The sequence below is a fragment of the Sitophilus oryzae genome, unplaced genomic scaffold (assembly GCF_002938485.1).
Source record: "Sitophilus oryzae breed Bouriz unplaced genomic scaffold, Soryzae_2.0 scaffold_1869_pilon_pilon, whole genome shotgun sequence".
Taxonomy (NCBI): domain Eukaryota; kingdom Metazoa; phylum Arthropoda; class Insecta; order Coleoptera; family Curculionidae; genus Sitophilus; species Sitophilus oryzae.
In genome coordinates, this window is record NW_022146578.1 from 105,145 (window position 1) to 125,557 (window position 20,413).

Here is a 20,413-nt window from a genome sequence, read left to right on the forward strand (position 1 = left end):
AGGCATTTATTTATTTATATTTATTTATTTATTTCTAATAATCAGTAATCATTGGAAATAATCTGCAGAGTTGGCAATATGAACTTCACAAAAGATTTTCCAATTCATATTTACAAGTCGAACCTCATTTGGCATATTTCCTCTTTAATAATTTAAAGAGCTTACAACTGAACCATCCCTGACGGTGCATTAGTAGTGCAAGGACAGTAATTCCCAGTGATAAATGCAGGCCATTAATATTGACTGTCTACTTCAATGAATGATTCTAGAAATTATAAAATGTTCTCTTAGCAAATTGCAAGCTAGTCTGTATTTCTCTTGTCAAATATTTCTAATAATATAAAATGAATTTTCTTGTTATAGTGTAATTAAATTAATACGTTTTATTTTATTTTTAATAAAAATTAATTGAGTATTCTTGCTAAAAGTCGAGAATGGCTGAACCGGTTTGGCTAATTTTGGTTAGGTGACATTTTTATAGGTGTCTAAGGAAGGTTTAAGTGGTTAGAAAATATAAAGATACTACAAAAAAAAGTATTAAAAAACAGAATATAAATTTAACGTTTAACAACTGTAAGAAAACTATATAATTAAAAAATGGCGGTGGTCGTATGGTCTAAAATGCGTGTAAATCAACATATGGTATCTGACATAGGTTCGAATCCTGCAAAATCTAAAACTTTTTTAAATATATTTGGATATAAAATATTTTCTTCAAGATTATTTCTGTTATATTGTGTGAGAAGGGCTATTTAATTTTTTAGATATTACCGCGCAGAGAAAACATTATCGTACATACAAAGATAATATCATTACTGCCAAAGAACACTACTTTACCCATTCCTCTACTATAACAGTGTTTAAAAAAATGTGTCATAGTATTGCTTACGGAATATACACTATCAGTGGCCAACTATAGAAACTCATTGGTTTCCATTACATCATTTAACTATAACATTAATTGGATTTCAATAAGAGTGTACTTTTGTTGCATATAATACATATACAGACCGGACCACCGTAGTAGTAACATAGGCAGAACCGGACGAATTAGCGTATACCCGTCCGCCGGATAAAAAGCAGGGGAAAAAATTCGATAAACTAAAAATAGGTAGATATGTGATAGGAATGTTTCAGAATTTGTATTTATTCGTGTTTTAATAGCCAAAACGAAGACATAGATTCTCGCGATAGTTCTCGTGTAAAATTTATTTTTTAAATAAAATAATGGAAGTTTACGAAGTTCGTCAGAAAATTCAAATTGTAAAATGGTATTTCCAAAATAGATCTTATCGGGATATAGAAACAATTTTTCCAAAAACTTTTGTAGACAGGCCAATTCCATCTTTACCTACTGTATCAAGAGTTATTAATAATTTTGAAACACATGGGTGCGTGTTCCCACAAAAACAAAAAAAGCTTGATGTGTTGATTAATGAAGAACAGGAGTTAAAGCAAGTGTTCATTTGTGCTACCGCGGATCAAAATCCCACGTTTTCAAGTAATCAAATTGCTGAGGTGGTTGTCCTGCCCACAATGCCCGTATTGGTCACGAATATTTGAACAATACTTTTCCCAACCGTTTAATTAGTGGACATGGAACTATTTTGTGGCCCGCTATATCACCAGATTTTTCTCCCAATGACTTATTTTTGTGGGGTTATGTAAAATCCAAAGTGTATGGTCATAATAGGGCTAATAATCTGGATGAGCTTCAAGTAAAAATACGAGAGGCTCTCCAAACTATTAGCCCTAATATGTTAGCCAATGTCAGACGGAGCTTTTACGACCGCCTAGGCTTCTCTCTAGCACAAGAAGATGGTCTTTTTGAACACTTTTTATAACTTTTTTTTATTTAGAGTAATATTTTTGTTTTTTTTTTGGTTTAGAGAACTTATTTATTTTTAGTTTTGGCTTGTAAACACACTCAAATAATAATTATTTAAGTATTTTCATTTTAAATGTTACCTTAAGTGAAGGTAAACACTTAAAATGGAAATAATAAATACTCGGCACTCCTCGAGTCGTATTCCTAGTCTGTCATGACCGACCCGTCCAAGCACAACTGCAACTGCGTACTGCCTGACCAGCCGACTAGCCGGCAGTGAATCTCGAGTACGAACGCAAAACGGGTAAACGTAAATTCGTCCGGCAACTTGCTATGTTACTAGTAGCCTGGTCTTCTCTGTATATTATAAGCAGTTTAACTATGTCATGAAATTAAGCTTTTATTGTTCTTGGGGGGATTGGAGGGATTTTACTTTCACGTTTAGTTTAATATATCACTATGTTTCACTTCACACATTTTCATTGTTGTTTATATAAAGTTATATTTGATATAATAATAATATAAAAGTAAAAAAATAAACCTTGCTTCTTATTAAACTACCAGTTTACCCAAAGCCACCCGGGCACTAAAGAACCATAAAAAATATCACAGTTTCGACTACTACAATCTAGTTCAATTTTTTTTCCTTTTTAGGATGTTGTTAGTGTTTTCCCACTCTTTTTAAATCCCTGGGTGGTGCAGTCTTGGCAAAACAACAACTTGCAATGCTAATTCACTGTCTAGAATAGCGAGAGAAAAAAATGGAAGAGCTTTTCAAAAATCTCATTACTTTGTTGCCTCTTTACTTTTTGGTAAGCTGTTAACTGAGTTTACAATTCTTTTTTATTGCGTTCTATTATGCGCTGATTCTTCTCATTGATTCTGCATGCTTATCCACTTTAAGTTTTCGTGGAAAATATCCTTGTACCTTTTGAGTTGTCCACCTGTTTTCCTCTTACTGTCTCGAAGCTCACCGCAAAGAAGAGATTTTGGTAGGCGGTTTTCCTGCATCCTGCATACGTGAGTAGCCCATCTTAAGCGGGATTTAGTAATCATAACTTCAACGCTCTCGCAGCTAGCTTTTTCAAGGACCGATACGTTCGAGACATGGTGGAACCATTTGATTTTTAAGAGTTGTCTAATGTGTCTATGTTGCAACTTATTTAATGCGTTCATGTGCCGGCGCGGCGGTACGGCTTTCATATAACATGGTGGGGATTTTTATTGTTCGGTACACTGCAATTTTCATTTTTGTACTTAAGTCATGATTGTAGAAAACCCTGTCCTTGAATTTCCAGAATGCTCTTGAGGCGCTTCTCTTGAAACGATCCTGTGCTGAATTTCAGAGTTGATGTTGGACAAAATTTTAAGCTTTCAGGCAGAAAAAAATTATATTATTTTTATTAAAATAATGTTTACTTTTAATGCGACGTAAAAATATACCTAGTTTTAAAAAGAATAAATTTTAATATTAACTTAAGAAGTAAAAAATCTGTATTCTATTTAATTTTAGATGCATTTAAGGGCAACCTAGATTAGCTATTAAAATGCAACAGCGCTAAACCAGTTAGGGCAATCTAAAAATTCAACATATCCCTGAAATTTTATCCTCTCGAAAAAATTAGCTGAAATTCGATTTGAATTGAGAACGGTACCTCGTTTCAATTCGATTAATATTCATCAGTTTTCTTTTGACGTCGGCGTAGTAATCTTTTTGCATAATGGATTCGGACTTGAGGCGTTTCCGAAATACCAACCTGTCAAGGGGACGATAATTACCATTTTACGAAACCATTCAAGTGTGTTAATTGAGAGTTTTTAAATTTTATTTTCGATTCAAATTCGATTAGCATAATTCGACATCCAGACGCAGAGGGTAGCTTATGAATGAATTTAGCATAAACTTCAATGGTCTTTTGGAATCTGCCGATATAATACCCATATTGGATAAATTATTCAAACAGAAGTTCAAATAAGTTTAGTGATAATGATTTAAAATAGAACAAATATTATATAATGTATTTTAAAAGTTATCTTTTATTTTTTAGTAATTTTTTAGGTGTTATATCTTTAGCTATATTATTAGAAATAATCTTACAAGCGTATAGTACGGGAATTAGAGTACTGGTTAAATGTATTTAAAATGTGATGCTTTTAATTATCGTATTATTTTATTTTCTATCAATTGAACTTTCTGAAAATAAATATATCAACAACCTTGTCTTCAGACAGATTGTATAGAGTTAGTAAACATTTTCATGCATATTTTATTATTTAACTATGCACCTCATAAGAGAAATAAAGCTTGTTATAGACCTTTTAATAGATATACCAATCAATTATTGAAAATATTTTTCATTTTACCCAACATTATTATGAGACTTTTGTCATGCCTAAATATATTACAATAATAATACTTAGTGTAAAGCCTTATTTTTTTTATTTTTTTTTTGTTTATAAATATATAGAGCGGTCCAAATTGTTTCGGGAAACTTCGGCAGCATATTCTATAAAATGCTTCGTTTAGGAGATACAGGGTGTAGAAGTTTCATTTTTAATTCAGTTTTTCCCAACAAATTTCTGAACTATAGTCGATATTTGGAGAAAAATTGGTGCTTGAGTGTGAAATCAAATTTCTCATATCAAAAAAATATGAGAAATTTGATTTCGATGTTATTTATTATTACTTGTTGGGGGCGCCACCTAGATGTGTTTTGAAGTGTACTAACTTTTTGTCCGTACCTGTATAAAACTACTAAGAAATGTTTCTTTGTAGAAAGCGCTACGAGCAACCGTTCTCAAGATATTTAGAATAGAAAGTCAATACATGTCATTATTGACAAAAAATAAACATATTGAGTAGTTATTTGATTAAAATGATAAATTTGGGAACTTTTTATTTTTCAAATTAATCATAAATTTTTCTTCGAAGAAATTATGATAAAACACTTTCTGTTGAACTTTCGTCATTTCAAATTTCATTTCCTCATTTCCTCATTTCAAATTTATTATTTCAGTCTAATAACTATTTAGTCAACATGAATCATTTATATTTCGATTCCAAATTAAGGATCCAGGGGAAACACTTGATAAGCATCAATTTATTAATTTTAGCATTTTACAAAATGGGGAACTTGTCTATAAAATTAAATAAAGTATTCTTTATTGGAAATTTTGGTGAACTGAAAAAAAATGGACACGTGTTTTTTATTTTTTTCCAAGTTCAGTTATTTCAAAAGTTACAAGTGTTTTTGTTTTTAATATATAGATATACTGAAGGTGGCGAAACGTATTTTTTTGTGGCGTCACGCAATTTTTTCAAAGCGTTATATTTCCGTCAATATTCAACGTACGAAAAAAAAAAAGAAAAAATACGTGTCTATTTATTTTCCATGGTCCAGACAGAAAGAACTTGACAACCGCCATCCGTCCAGTGCTCTCCTGTAAAATTAGTAAAATGGCGCATGTTTTTTTCCTGGACCCTTCAAATATCTTGAGAACCATTACAAGTAGCAATTTTTACCAAGAGACCTTTTTACGTCAAAACGCCATATATGTATATTTTTTTACTCAGTAGTTTTATACAGATACGGACGAGAAATTATTAGACTTCAAACCAGTTAAAAAATGTAGGTGGCGCCCTCTACAACTAAACGTCATATTAACATCAAAATCATATTTCTCATGTCAAAAAACTCAGGTAGTTCAGAAATTGTTTTGAAAAAAATCGAAATAAAAATGAAACTTCTACACCGTGAATTTCCGAAATTAAGCATTTTAGGACTTTTTTACTTAATCTTATATGCAGAATATGCTGTCGAAGTTTCTCGAATTCAATTCGGACCAACGTGTATATTGTTGTTTTTAGTATTAATTCATAGATACCACTTATCCATTTAGTTGTTTACTATATTTAATATTATTCTACTGCCATAGGAATAATAATTATTATTATTGTTAATAAAAAAGTGTGCCCCATATACAGAAAGATTATGTATGTGGCATAATAACAGCTTACTCACTGTCAGCTAGTCATTTTGGTAGTTTGTGAAATCCAGGCAGTCAGACGCGATAGATTTTATAAGCAATTATCTAGAAACTAGATTAACTTATTATTACTTAACTTATTAGGTAAACTATTTTTCACCTGTATATGTTGTATCATATCAAATCAATGTATAGTTGAAGGATCCCTAAAACTGACATGAAATATGAAACAAAAAAAGCGAAATAGAATAGGTACTTATATTTTTATGAAATACTTTACTACTATGAATTTTTACTAAATAATATATTGAAAGGAATCGGAAAGAGAAATTTTTATCGAAGCTCTGATAAAACTTTTTGAAATAAATTACACATGACATTTATTAAAAAAGTAAAGCAAACTAAAATTCATGTCTCAAAGTAGCCATTGACAATTCTACATTCTATCCTTACATACCCACTTAGAAATGTTATATATTCCACCAACTTCCTAAAATAGTTCTCAAGTTTATAAAGAATTTATTCGCTTTGCGAATGCTCGCTCTCTTGGGTGACTTATACGGTATTTCGCCAAGAATAAACACCAAAAAAGATTTTTCAAGATAATTTTTCTTCGAATGTTTGTTCCTCTTACGAATTGAGGTCTGATTTCCCAGCTTATTTTTTTTTCAACTCTAGAGTCTTTAATTTGATATATACCGGGTGCGTTTCAAAAGTGGCTCATTCCTATAACTTTTTTATTTATACAGATAAAAAAACGAGATTTGGTATGTTAGTATATGACGTAAATTAGAATTGATTGGTGTATTCAATTGTTTTTAGTCACTTCCTGTTTCACCGAAAATGACTACAACTTTTGATTTTTTAATTGCACCCTCGGTATTTTTTTACTTTATTCGATAGAAAATTACATTCTGAATAGAATGACATATCATATGTCAACTTTTGACATTCTCGCTTAATAAAAAATTGTATTTTAAAATTCAATCTAGAGTGCCATGGCTATGTTAAAAACACTAATTCTTCATCAAGGAGTCTTGGAAAAATAGATTTGATCGTCTAATGTTTTTAGTGTCTTGTCCAGGCCAGTTAGAAAATGCTCAAATCGTATTTTTAATCATATCTCAATTTTTTTAAATGGAACGAGGGTGGCTCATTAGCATATTTGGAAAAAGCATTTTTTTACGAATAATTTGATACCACACACTTGGTATTTCGAGTCAAATTTTCGTTACGAACCGCAAGTTATAATTTCAAATAAACCATATGCGAAAATGTCAAAAGTTGACATATGATATGTCATTTTGTTCAGAATGTAATTTTCTATCGAATAAAGTATAAGACACCGAGCGTGTCATTTAAAAATCAAAAGTTGCAGTCATTTCCGGTGAAACCGGAAGCGACCGAAAATAATTGAATACGTCAATCAATCCTAATTTATGTCATATACTAACATACCAAATCTCGTTTTTTTAACTAAAAAAATTAAAAAGTTAGAGGTGTGAGCTACTTTTGAGACTCACCCGGAATAGAATATTATTTATTATATTCCAATAAGGCAAAATAAAAGCAGTAGGGAATACATATTAAGATATAAAAATTAAAAATTACGAAAACTAATTAAAGAATCAGAATTCGCAAGTTCATTTGTGAATTTTACTTAATTCGAGAAGATCATTTTATATTCATAAGATAATTTTTTCTTGCTGAGCAAATTATAAAATTGAATAGTAAATTAGGAATCATCTGTGGTTTGTATAAAATATCATTTATTAATATAGATAACAAATATAGACAATTAACAAATGAGACACCGAAATGGGTACTACTGAATATCAAGTGAACTATAAAGTAGTTGGAATGTAGAATGTATAATGGTATAGGAGGGAGATTAATCGCCGCGATCTTACAAATTTATTGTATCCTTCTTTTTTGAGTTATAACTCATCATACATTTTTAGGGCTTTGATAAAACCTATTATCTGGAACGATTTTACAGAGACCAGTTCTCTATCTCCAATATCAGTCGTACCAAAGTTTATAGTAGGAATTGTTGTCGTCTCGGCGCACTCAGCGATGATGTGTTCTAGTGTTTCCCCATTTGTCCCCCAGAATCTACATTCGCCGTTGTTTTTTAGCTTCAATCTACTCAGAAGTTGAGGTCTTACTTAAATCTAGGAAATTTTTTGATTTTTCTCGGTCGTATGTTTTATAAAGTAGTTATTAGCATTTAACAAAAATTACACTGCGTTAAAATTTATTTTATATTTTTGCTTTAAGTCAACATTAATTAGGGTATATTTTTAAATCACCTTAAATTAAAAATAATTAATAATAAAACACACAAAGAACAAACATTTTATATGTTTTTTCATGAGTTAAATCATCAAGAAATACAAATAGAGCAAAAGTATTGAAGTGTTATAGAAAGCAATATTTTTATTTATATAGAGTAACGTTTTTAAAGTATTTTTTTTTTTTAATTTTCTTGATAGAATTTTCTGCAATACTTACAAATATTGCGTACTTGCACGAAAATAAATAACAATAACATAGATGTAATATAATTAGATTTAGATAAAAGCAAAATTTGGAAAGTATGTTTGATCTACTTTCGTTATAAATAATTTTTTAAAGATGAATATGATATGAAGAAAAATATAGATAATAATTTCAAATAGCGGTTATTGTTTTGTTTTCATACTCAATATATATTAGATATAATTTCAAAGTCCTAATATCAGTATCAGTAAAACCAATCTATTTTTACTATGTAATTTATTAATAGTATTAATCCTGTAATAATGTATTAAAGGATTAATTCTGTATAGTCATCTCAACTAAAGGATAAAATTGCAATTTAAATTAATGTTCACTTAAATAAATATACCCACCTTCAGATTCCAATCTCATATTACTATTTTTGACCTTTTAAATGTATAAAGTAGATTACTAATGCATGTAATCGGATTTCCATTCAACGCTTTAGCTTTAGCATGAGAGCAGATTTGGATTTTTGCATTTTACCTTTTTTATACTACTGAGCGATTCGCAGTTTTTTAATTAGTTTTATCTTGTCTTTTTCATCTCGTGTTACAGGCACATTAGTCTCTTTTGAATATATTGTTCATACAAATCATTGGATCAGATAACCAATCTCACAAGTGTAAAACATTACTCGTTAATAAGTGTTAATTTGCGATACATACAGAAAATGACTAAAGCGCCATACTTAATTTAAAATTCTATCCGATTACTATGTGCTGATGCGTCGATGCCATTCGTTATGTTGTTTGTAAATTTTTCTATTGCGTTTGTGATATTTTTTTATGTTTACTCAACCTCACTCAAACATTCAAACGATCCACCGCACAACTCATCGCATTGTAGCATCAAATCGCCCCATCAACTAATGTGACTATTGTGACTATAGTATTACGAGACGTATTGACGAACTGCATAGCCATAAATTGTTTTTGCTCAGGTATCTCCTGAGACGGTACTGAAGATAACAATTTTATTTTATGCCTAAATTTGGCCATTATTACTAAAAATATACTCCAAAGCTTGAAGTAAGTCGGTCACAGGATATTTAAGATAATTCCAAAAAAAAACAAAAGTCAAAACGTTGTTTAGAAGTTAAACGACCTCTATCTTTAAAATAGGCTCAATTAAAATAAAAAACAGCCCACAGCTAATGGTCATATTTTATGAAACAGCCTGTATAAATTTATAAAAAATCTTAAAATATGTAAAACAACAAAATAAAATATACGTGTTTAAGAGTTTTTCCGAAAAACTCACCGGTTTTTAAATAGAAAATATTTTAATATTTGAGGGATAGTTTCACACCCTTATAATTCGAGTTTCGAAAAATCCCTTCTTATCGAACCTCTACACCCTAAAGTCAATCTGTTTTCCCAAAATCAGCTTTTTACGCCAAGCGCTTTAAGCAGGTTCGTGATTAATCAGTGACAAGATTTTTCGAAACACCCTGTATACATTTTTAAAAAATCTTAAAATATGTAAAAAAACAAAATAAAATATACGTGTATAAGCGTTTTTTCGGAAACTTGACCGTTCTTTGAGGGGTGGTTTCATCCTCTTGGAACTGGAATTTCGAAATATCCCCTCTTATCGAACCTCTACACCCTAGAACCAACCTGTATTTATGTATAAAATTGAGTTTCTTACGTTGAGTGGTTTGAGCAGGATCGTGATTAATCAGTATGTCAGTCACTAAAGGATTTTATATATTAGTATAGATAAAAAAAGTTAACATAAAACTGATGCACAAACTGTACAAACTATACAAAAATTTGAAATTCCTCTTCTAGGAAAAAATATACCGAGCCTGTTTTAAAATGTCAAATTATCTTGGGATTTCAAAATGGTGCGTTAATTTTTTGGAGAAATGTATTTACCTAGTACAGCCTCTCAAATAGTATTATTCAAATTCGGCTATAAATAGTAGCTCCTGTGTTAAAAACTAATGACACGTACATAGAAATGGTGGACTATGGCTCTGTAGAGGATATGTAGAATGTAGAATGTTTAGGAGGGGGGTTAATCACCGCGACATTACATATCTACTGTGTGCCTCTTTCTTGAGTTATAACGAGTTACAACTCATCGGACAGTCTCAGGGTTTTGACAAAAGCTAGTATCTGAGACAGCTTCACAAAGGCCAGCTTTCTGTCCTCGACATCAGCCGTGTCAAAATTCATGGCACGAACGGTCGTCCGTCGTGTCGGCACACTCAGTGATAAGGTATTCTGGTGTTTCCCCATTTCCACCACAGAATCTGCATTCGCCGTTGTTTCTCAATTTCAATCTGCTAAGTTGTTCGTTGAGGAGACAGTGTCCTGTTAGAAACCCTGTGACAATCCGAAGATTTTTCTTACTTAAATCAAGGAAAATCTTTGATTCTCTTCGGTCGTAAGTTCTGAGCAACTTTTTTGAGTGATTAGACCGTTGGAGAATTCCCTTTCCAGGTTACGGATGGAGTCCTCCAGGTTCTTCAGTTCCGCTTTAAGCTGGTTTCCGCTTAGATAAAGATACAGGATTGGATTAGATAGAGGGTTGTAAAAAAATGAAGGAATGTCATTTTTATTATCAACAATAACTATATCACTAATTTGAACAAAAAATATCAATAAATATAAATTAAAAACTTTCCCACCTTAATTGTCTTTATTACTATCGGTATTCTAGCAAATTTAATACAATAAATATTCTCTTAAATGCAGCAATCGTCTATATGACTTCGGGGTTGGACTCGAGAACTAGACGCCACAAAGTAATTTCAGGAACAGTGCAAAGCGAGTTAAAAACAATCCGAAAGAATTGCGTTAAACCCGCGCACTTATTTACATAGCCCTTTGAAGCATTTAGTAGTGAATAATAGCAAAGTGCTTAGCTTTAAAGCGGAATTTCAATTCTGTTTTACATCGACTTTTCTTTCAGTACTTTCTACGAAATGGAATTTTTCTCGTTTTAGTTTCGCGAAGTTCAAAGGTGAATTTATACTTATCGCAAGTGCCAAGATACGCTAACAAAAAATTTCTTTTAAAAATTTATACATATGATATTTTTAACAACGTAGGTTCCCCTATGATGATCATGGCATATATTTCTATATTTTTATTATTTTTAAAGTTTTCTAAAACTAATAAAATAGGTACAATTTTAAGTAAAAAAATATCCTCATACTGGGTGCGTCTCAAAAGTGGCTCACCCCTATAACTTTTATTTTTTACTTAAAAAACGAGATTTGGTATGTTAATATATGACTGTTGTCACTTCCTGTTTCACCGGAAATGACTACAACTTTTGATTTTTAAATGGCACCCTCTGTATTTTTTTACTTTATTTGATAGAAAATAACACTCTGAATAGAATGACATATAGTATGTCAACTTTTGACATTTTCGCATATGGTTTATTTGAAATTATAATTTGCGGTTCGTAACGAAAATTTGATTCGAAATACCAAGTGTGTGGTATCAAATTATTCGTAAAAAAATACTTTTTCCAAATATGCTAATGAACCACCCTCGTTCCATTTGAAAAAATTGAGATATTATTAAAAATACGATTTGAGCATCATTCGAAACTGGTCAGGATAAGACATTAAAAACATTAGATGGTCAAATATATTTTTTCAAAGCTCCTTGATTAAGAATTAGTGTTTTTAAAATAGCTATGGCACTCTAGATTGAATTTTAAAATACGATTTTTTATTAAGCGAAAATGTCAAAGTTAGGAAGCGACCGAAAACAATTGAATACGTCAATCAATCTTAATTTATGTCATATACTATCATACCAAATCTCGTTGTTTTAACTGAAAAAATAAAAAGTTATAGGGGTGAGCCAGTTTTGAGCGCTCCCGGTTTGTATGTAACAAAATGGAACAATTTAAAAAAAATATATTTATTTTCTTATTAATTTTGACAATTTATAATTTGTTACAGGTTGAGATGTTGTACCAAAGATATTTTCTGAAAATGAACCAAAGCAATATGACAAATTTGATATCGCTACTTCTGTTACTATGCATCGGTTTCCTGTTGCTGGGGGCTGTAGATTTTATTCTTCCGAAAGCCGAAGTAGCTCACTCTATATTTGAAGACTCGAGTCGAATGGACAAGCTGGTCGTACTTATGTGCACATCAGCATGCTGTATAGCTATTTATGGCGGTAAGTATCTTACTTGAAATATTAACGAGTGAAGTTATATTTTTTTAAAGATTACGATTTTTTATGTAACATCAGCAATCAAAATAATGCAATAAAAAAAAGAGGTTTTGTTTGAAAAATAATATAATGTTTACATTTCCAAAATTTCAGAAATTTCAATATGGTAAACTACTAAAAATTAATAAGAAAAAATTATTGTAAAAATGTAGTCATTTACAGAACTCACTATATCACAAGAATCGATATATCAGATTTTATGTTTCAAAGTTAGAACCTATAAACTCTTCCATCTTGCAAATTCAATTATTGGCAGCTCATGAAAATGTAGCTTCATCTCCCAAAATGATTTGGGTTCTGAGATATACAGGGTGGTCCGAACTGTATTCCGAAAACTTCGGCAGCAGATTCTGCAGATAAAAATAAGTAAAAAAGCTTCTATAAATGTATGTCCTAAAATGCTTAGTTTCGGAGATACAGGATGTAGAAGTTTCATTTTTATTTCGATTTTTTCCAAATAATTTTTGAAGAACGTCAATATTTGGATGAAAATGGGTGTCTAGGAGTTTCTTAACATGAGAAATTTGATTTTGATGTCAATATGACTCCTATTTGTAGAGGGCGCTACCTACATGTGTTTTAACTGTTGTGAAGGGTAATAACTTTTTGTCCGTACCTGTATAAAACTACCGAGGGAAAAAATATACATCTCTATGACTTTTTACGTAAAAATATCTCTTTGTAAAATAGCTACGAGCAACCGTTTTTAGTTTTTAAATATATAGGGTGGTCCAAATTGTTTCGGGAAACTTCGGCAGCATATTCTATAAAATGCTTCGTTTCGGAGATACAGGGTGTAGAAGTTTCATTTTTAATTCAGTTTTTACCAACAAATTTCTGAACTATAGTCGATATTTGGAGAAAAATTGGTGCTTGAGTGTTTTTTAATATGAGAAATTTGCTATCGATGTTATTTATTACTACCTGTTGGGGGCGCCACCTACATGTGTTTTGAAGAGTAATAACTTTTCTTCCGTACCTGTATAAAACTACTAAGAAATGTCTCTTTGTAGAAAGCGCTAAAAGCAACTGTTCTCAAGATATTTAGAATGGAAATAGTCAATACATGTCATTATTGACGAAAAATAAACACGTTGAGTAGATAGTTATTTCACTGAAATAATAAATTTGGAAAATTTTTATTTTTTTAAATTAATGATAATTTTTTCTGCAAAAAAATGATGATAAAACAGTTTCTGTTGCACTTTTGATACAAAAACTTTCAAATTTATGATCTCAGTCTAATAACTATTTAGTCATCATATTTAATTTATGTCAATGATGACAGGTATTCATAATTTCGATTCCCAATATCTCGAAAACCAATACTCGTAGAAATTTTTGCCAAGAGATATTTTTTATGTAAAAAACGTCGTAAATGTATATTTTTTTACTCAGTACTTTTATACAGGTACAGACGAAAAGTTATTACTCTTCAAACAAGTTTAAAAATATGTAGGTGGCGCCCTCTACTAGTAGAAGTCATATTGACATCAAAATCAAATTTCTCATGTCAAATAACTCCCAGACACCAATTTTCATCCAAATATTGACGTTACTGCAGAAATTATTTCGAAAATATCGAAATAAAAATGAAACTTCTACACCCTGTATCTCCGAAACTAAGCACTTTAAGACATACATTTATACGGACATTTTTACTTATTTTTATCTCCAGAGTATGCTGCCGAAGTTTCCGGAATACAGTTCGGACCACCCTGTATATATTCATAATTAGTGAAATGACCTCATCAATAGAAAGTGGTCCAGGTATATGAGTCAATAATAATAATTAAATAGTGTACTTTTTTTTTCTAAATTATATTCTGCCTTTTTTAACTTTATTTGACGTATTCAATTCTTTTCATCAGCTCCTGTTTCACCGGAGATGACAAATTTTGATTTTTAAATGACACCCTCGGTATTTTCAAATAACATTTTGAATAGAATGACATACTATATATGAACTTTTGAAATTTTCAATTAAAAAAAATAGCATTTTAAATTTCAATTCAGAGTGCCAAGGCCAAATGTAAGACAATTTGGTTGCTATGCTAATGAGCCACCCCTGTTCTCTTTGGTAAAATTTAGTTATGATTAAAAATACGATTTCAGTAACTTTTAACCGGCTAGGAAAAGACACTAAAAATATTAGACGATCAAATATTTTAGCCAAGGCTCCTTGATTAAAAATTAGTATTTTTAACACAAGCGAGAATGTCAATATTTGACATATGATATGCCGTTCTATTCAGAGTGTCATTTTCTACTGAATAAAGTAAAAAACTACAGGGGGTGCCATTTAAAAATAAAAACTTGTAGTCATTTCCGGTGAAACAGGAAGTGATAGAAAACAAATTGAATACGTCAATCAATCCTGATTTATGTCATACACTAACGTACCAAATCTCGTTTATTTATCTGAAAAAATAAAAAATTTATAGGGATGAGCCACTTTTGAGAAAAAACTCTGTATAGCAAACAAGTACAGGGAGACCTGTATTTGCTTACTATATTATTATATATTAATAGAAATTAATTCACATTTGGTATTTGTAATTATCTTAAATTAATTAAACACGAAGTAATAAAACGATAGTCAGCAAATTTATATATCCAAAAAGGTTATAATTAATTTGTTATTTTATTTTCAGTTTTACTCACAGTGGTGTCAAAGCCTGCGATGAATGAAGTTTACCTGATCATTATATCTTATTTCATATTAGTGACTTTTTTAACTTTAGAGGTAAGTCTCTCTTCTTTATTTTTTTGATAATACCTCGCGATAAATTAGTATCTATATATTTAATTATTTCGGTTTTAAATTCATTTGAAATAGTGATAACATTTTTTTTTCTTATATTCTAATATTTCTAATATTCTTTTTTTTTTTAAGTAAACTTCTGTGGTAGTGTCAAATCGCTGAGTTAAGAATCCTAATTCAAAAGCTTTAAGAGTCACAAAGGGTGGAATTCTTATTTTAGTACACTGAAAAGATTAGTATCGTATCTTACGATAGAATAATTTGATAAAAAAAATATATCTAATAAAATCTCACTCAAGTGCTTTTTAAATGAGTTTGTATTTAAGTGTTATATTTTTGTACATGTTGTTCCATTTTTGTGTGTTTCTTTTTCGTGAGAGTTTGTCGTTTACGAGTAAAGATACAAAGGTGTGGTTTTCACATCACTCTGTTACTGTTTTATGGAACTAAAGATGCCACACATAGATTTGTCCCTCTTACTCTCTGAAATACAGTTTAACACATATTTCGAAAATAGCTCCCAGCGAAAAACTAGTTACGCCTCGGAAGTTTTTACCTTTTCAATCAGTTATATGAAGGTGTCGAAATACAAAGAGTGTCAAAAAATGCAAATTTTTCAAATTCGCCCTGTATTTCAGGAACTAAGAGGGCTAGGATAAATATATGTGTAGCATCTTTAAATTCGTAAAAAAGTAGCACAATGATGTAAAAACGGCATCTTTGTATCTTTACTCATAAACGAGAAACCCTGTAAAACACACGAAAATGGGACACCCTGTACAAAATGTTTCTATCTCTATAAAATCTGCGAGACCATTGATATCATCGAAAATTCAAATCATAATAAACAGTAACATCTGACTTTACATTTTGATGAAAGAATAATTCTCGGAGTCCAATTTGTGCTCTAAATTCAGTTTATATCGTGTCATGCAAAACACTGCCACATGTAAGTTTTATCCGATCGTAATTATTCACCCATTCAATCGGCTTTTACTTAATACAAACCAAACTACACATCTGCATTTCAAACACTACACTGGAGTAAATTGTTGATTAGAAACTGTGTATTTAGTTAGAAGGTGTGTGCACCGGCCTCCATCAGTATTCATAGCGAATTAAACGCAAAACATAGCAAATAATCTTCTTTCGTAAAACTCTCGCCCAAAGCTTTAAACTCTTCCGTTATAGTTTCGTAGCTTTTATCTCGATTTGCAAAAACAAATGCATCGTTGCCATTCAAAATAATTCTATTTTCGTTGTATATTTACGCCACTACGGTTGCAATTTTAATGCTACATTTTTTTACAGTTCAAACTGGATGTTTATATTTATTTTAAACAATAGCGGAAAGTTTTACGTATGATTTAAAAGCGAGCAAATTCCGCCTAGTGTTATGAAACTTTTAGAAAAAATAATACATGTAAACTTTGTTTAAAAGCTTCAAAAAAAGTTATAGAATTTTATGCAGGATCTAAAAATAAAATAAAAAATAGGATGTTCACCCTGTATACATTTATCCTGAATACATTTATTTACCAATGGATATTGATTTCGGATTTAATTATATAAATAATAATCATAGAAAATAAAATTTGAAGATCTAATCAAGGACGATGCTTCTTCTAATCTAATCAAGGACGATGCATCTAATCAGACTATCTTCAAATAATCAAAATTATAGTTTTTCCAAAAACTATATAGATAACCAAAACTAAATACTTTGAATTCTTTACGCGCATTTCGCTAATTTTCTTACCATTATCAATAAATGATTGAAAAAAAAAATGGGGTCACATACCTGACAATTGCTAGAACTAACTAGATAGTTAATAGTAATTTAAAGACGGCTTCTTCTAAAAGAGTTAAATTAAAAGAGTTAATTTAAAAAAAGGTTTAAATTAAAAAGAAGTAGAAAGTACATTTTGAGTACTGGAGTAGACTTTGAGTCTTTTTTCTACTTCTTTTTAGTTAATAGTAATTGTTGATCTAGAACATAATACAAATGTTATATGGAATATTGTCTAGCCTTAACTTAGAAAGTGCATGATCATAAAAATAATATAATATATTTATTTTTTAGGTTTGCATAGCTTTTTTCTTCTACAACGAGAGACCACTAGTTGGTACCGCCTTTGCGGTGACGTCAACCTATTTGACGTATGCGCTGATGCCAAACCGTCTGAAAGATGCCGTGCTCTCCGGAACAATATTAGCCATAACTGAACTGATCTTATTAGTGTATGTAGGAAATCTGACAAGTTTTTCAGATGTAAGTAGCAAATTATTAAGGATTTTTTTTTGGGGGAAAAATTAAATATTTTGTTTATCTAGGGTTTAAAAAAACTGCCGACATTTTGACTTGTATTCTCGACTTTTTCAAGACTATTTAAGGCCACAAAGACGAGGATACACATCGAAAGGCTTTTTAAAAAAGCTTTTATATTTCCTGATCCTAAACCTGCGATCGCCATTTCATAATATAACATAAGGACGCAAATCTAACACAATATTATATTGACATTTTAGCTAATAACTTTTTTACAATATGTTGGTAAAGCGAAAGGTTCTAACCTCACTAACACATATTCTTAAATGAATTTATTCCATAATTAACAATATGACAATCAAAGTCAGACATATTATGATAAAAAAAAATGTAAAAAGAGAAAATATTATAAACCAAAAAACTACGATTTGCCTTCAATTTTGCGCTGCATTGCCTTTAAATTTAGCATAGAGGGTGATTCACACTGAGGTAGACTAGGCGTTTTTAGAGAACAGGTGATACTTTCTTTGAAAACTTCAAATTTTATATATAAGCACCTGCTACATCTATCTAAATAATTCTCAGCGACACAGTGTTGCTGTTTCATTTATTAATTATTATCATTTATTAAAAGTAATGACACCTTTATTTTTTAAGCGGAACATCTAGATTGTTATATTCTTGGAAACTTATTTATTTGCCATATTTTTTCTGTCATACAATCCTATACCCCTGTCTAATAGTTTTCGAGATAAAAAAATACAGCATGTGTAAAACTGACAGACTTATAGGTTAAGAAAAGTTTCGATATTGGATCTGTTTGAAGCAACCCATTGACACTGAAAACTATGAAAAGACTAATAAAGTTGATTTGCAATGATATATCATTTTCCTATACCTAAGCGTTCCGGTTTCTTCAGAAAAGCCATTTAAAAGATAATAATTTCTAATATATTCATACTCTATATCAGTGAGATTTTATTTGCTAAATTTACAAAAGTCATAACAAAATTCTTGAAATGAAACTAAAATTTTAGTATTTTTAGTTTTAAAAGGCTCTACTGAAGAAACTCGAAGGTTCAAATTTAGGTACATTACATACCGTTAAAAATAACTTTACATTCCTTTGATCTGTTTAAATAATATATTTAGAGTTCGATTTAAAATAAAGATGATTTGAGCAATTTCATCCTAAACGAAAAAGTAATATTTTTACCTAATTGTTATGACATGATGTTTGATTTAAAATAACAAAGATACTACTACTTTTCAAATAAAGCGACAACACCGCCCTGTTACTCTGAGAATATATTAGATTGGTGGAGCAGACGCCGCGCCGTTCCGTAAAATTTGAAAATTTTCCGTAAAAAATATCCTACCATCGATTCTCCATGATCAGCTAACCTATCTGCGACAGTAAATCGTAAATCACCTATTACTATATTCGCTTAACTTTAGCTAAACTAAATACACATAGTATAAACGTCCGCCGTATTCTTTAAAAAAATATTCATTCTTGTCATTTTTTCTTTCAGATAATCAGCAACTTTATAATACTGTTCTGTGCCAACTTGGCCGGGGTCTGCACGCATTATCCCAGAGAAGTAGCGCAAAGAAAAGCTTTCCTCGAAACGAGACAATGTATAGAAGCCAGACTGAAAATTCAACGGGAAAATCAACAGCAGGTTACATTTTTTATACGAATTTTTTTTAATTTTCCTATTTTAAAGCTCGGCACAACGGTCGGTCGGTCGTTCCGTTATTTTAGAGCTTTCCTTTTTTTATTTATTCTTTCAGTCTTTTCTCTTTGCGAAATATAATTAGACGATGTTTTCTTTGTGAAAATGCTACCTACCGACACGCCGCAAAGCAAAGAATAAATTTTTAAATTACCAACAGAGTATTCTCGGTTGACAATGCTTGCTTAATTTATGCTTTTAACATGGTCATTAGACTGTAATATTAAACGTATTTTTACAGTATGGCATTGAAACTTTTACAGAACTGAATAATGTTTGTAAAGAACAGGAGAAATTGGTTTTATTTATAAGGTGGTTGTTGTCGGAGTCTCGACTCACCGGAAATGACTACAACTTTTGATTTTTAAATGGCACCCTCGGTATTTTCTTACTTTATTCGATAGAAAATAACACTCAGAATAAAAACTTTTGACATTATCGCATATCGTTTATTTGAAATTATAACTTGCGGTTCGTAACGAAAATTTGACTCGAAATACTAAGTGTGCGGAATAAAATTATTCGTAAAAAAATGCTTTTTTCAAATATGCTAATGAGCTACCCTCGTTCCATTTGAAAAAATTGAGATATGATTAAAAATACGATTTCAGCATTTTCTAACTGGCCAGGACAAGACACTAAAAACATTAGACGATCAAATCTATTTTTCCAAGGCTCCTTGATTAAGAATTAGTGTTTTTAACATAGCAGTGACATTCTAGATCGAATTTTAAAATACGATTTTTTATTAAGCGAGAATGTCAAAAGTTGACATATGATATGTCATTCTATTCAGAATGTCATTTTCTATCAAATAAATTAAAAAAATACCGAGGGTGTCATTTAAAAATCAAAAGTTGTAATTTCCGGTAAAACAGGAAGTGACCAAAAAAATTGAATACGTCAATCAATCCTAATTTATGTCATATACTAACATACCAAATCTCGTTTTTTATCTGAAAAAATAAAAAAGTTATAGACGTTAGCCACTTTTGGTATTTTTATTATTTTATTTTCTTATTAATTTCTACTAATTATTATTACTTACGTTCTTTTTTTTACTAATTT

The 20,413-nt window shown here is 30.4% G+C and overlaps 1 protein-coding gene across 1 annotated transcript in view; it reads left to right on the plus strand.

Moving 5' to 3' along the window:
- LOC115883289 (adenylate cyclase type 6-like) overlaps positions 1–20,413 on the plus strand; it is a 171,493-nt gene that overhangs the window by 55,486 nt on the left and 95,594 nt on the right. The window contains 4 exon segments of the mRNA XM_030901619.1: positions 12,291–12,516; positions 15,228–15,319; positions 17,421–17,609; positions 19,142–19,291. Coding sequence (XP_030757479.1) covers positions 12,291–12,516; positions 15,228–15,319; positions 17,421–17,609; positions 19,142–19,291 — 657 coding nt within the window.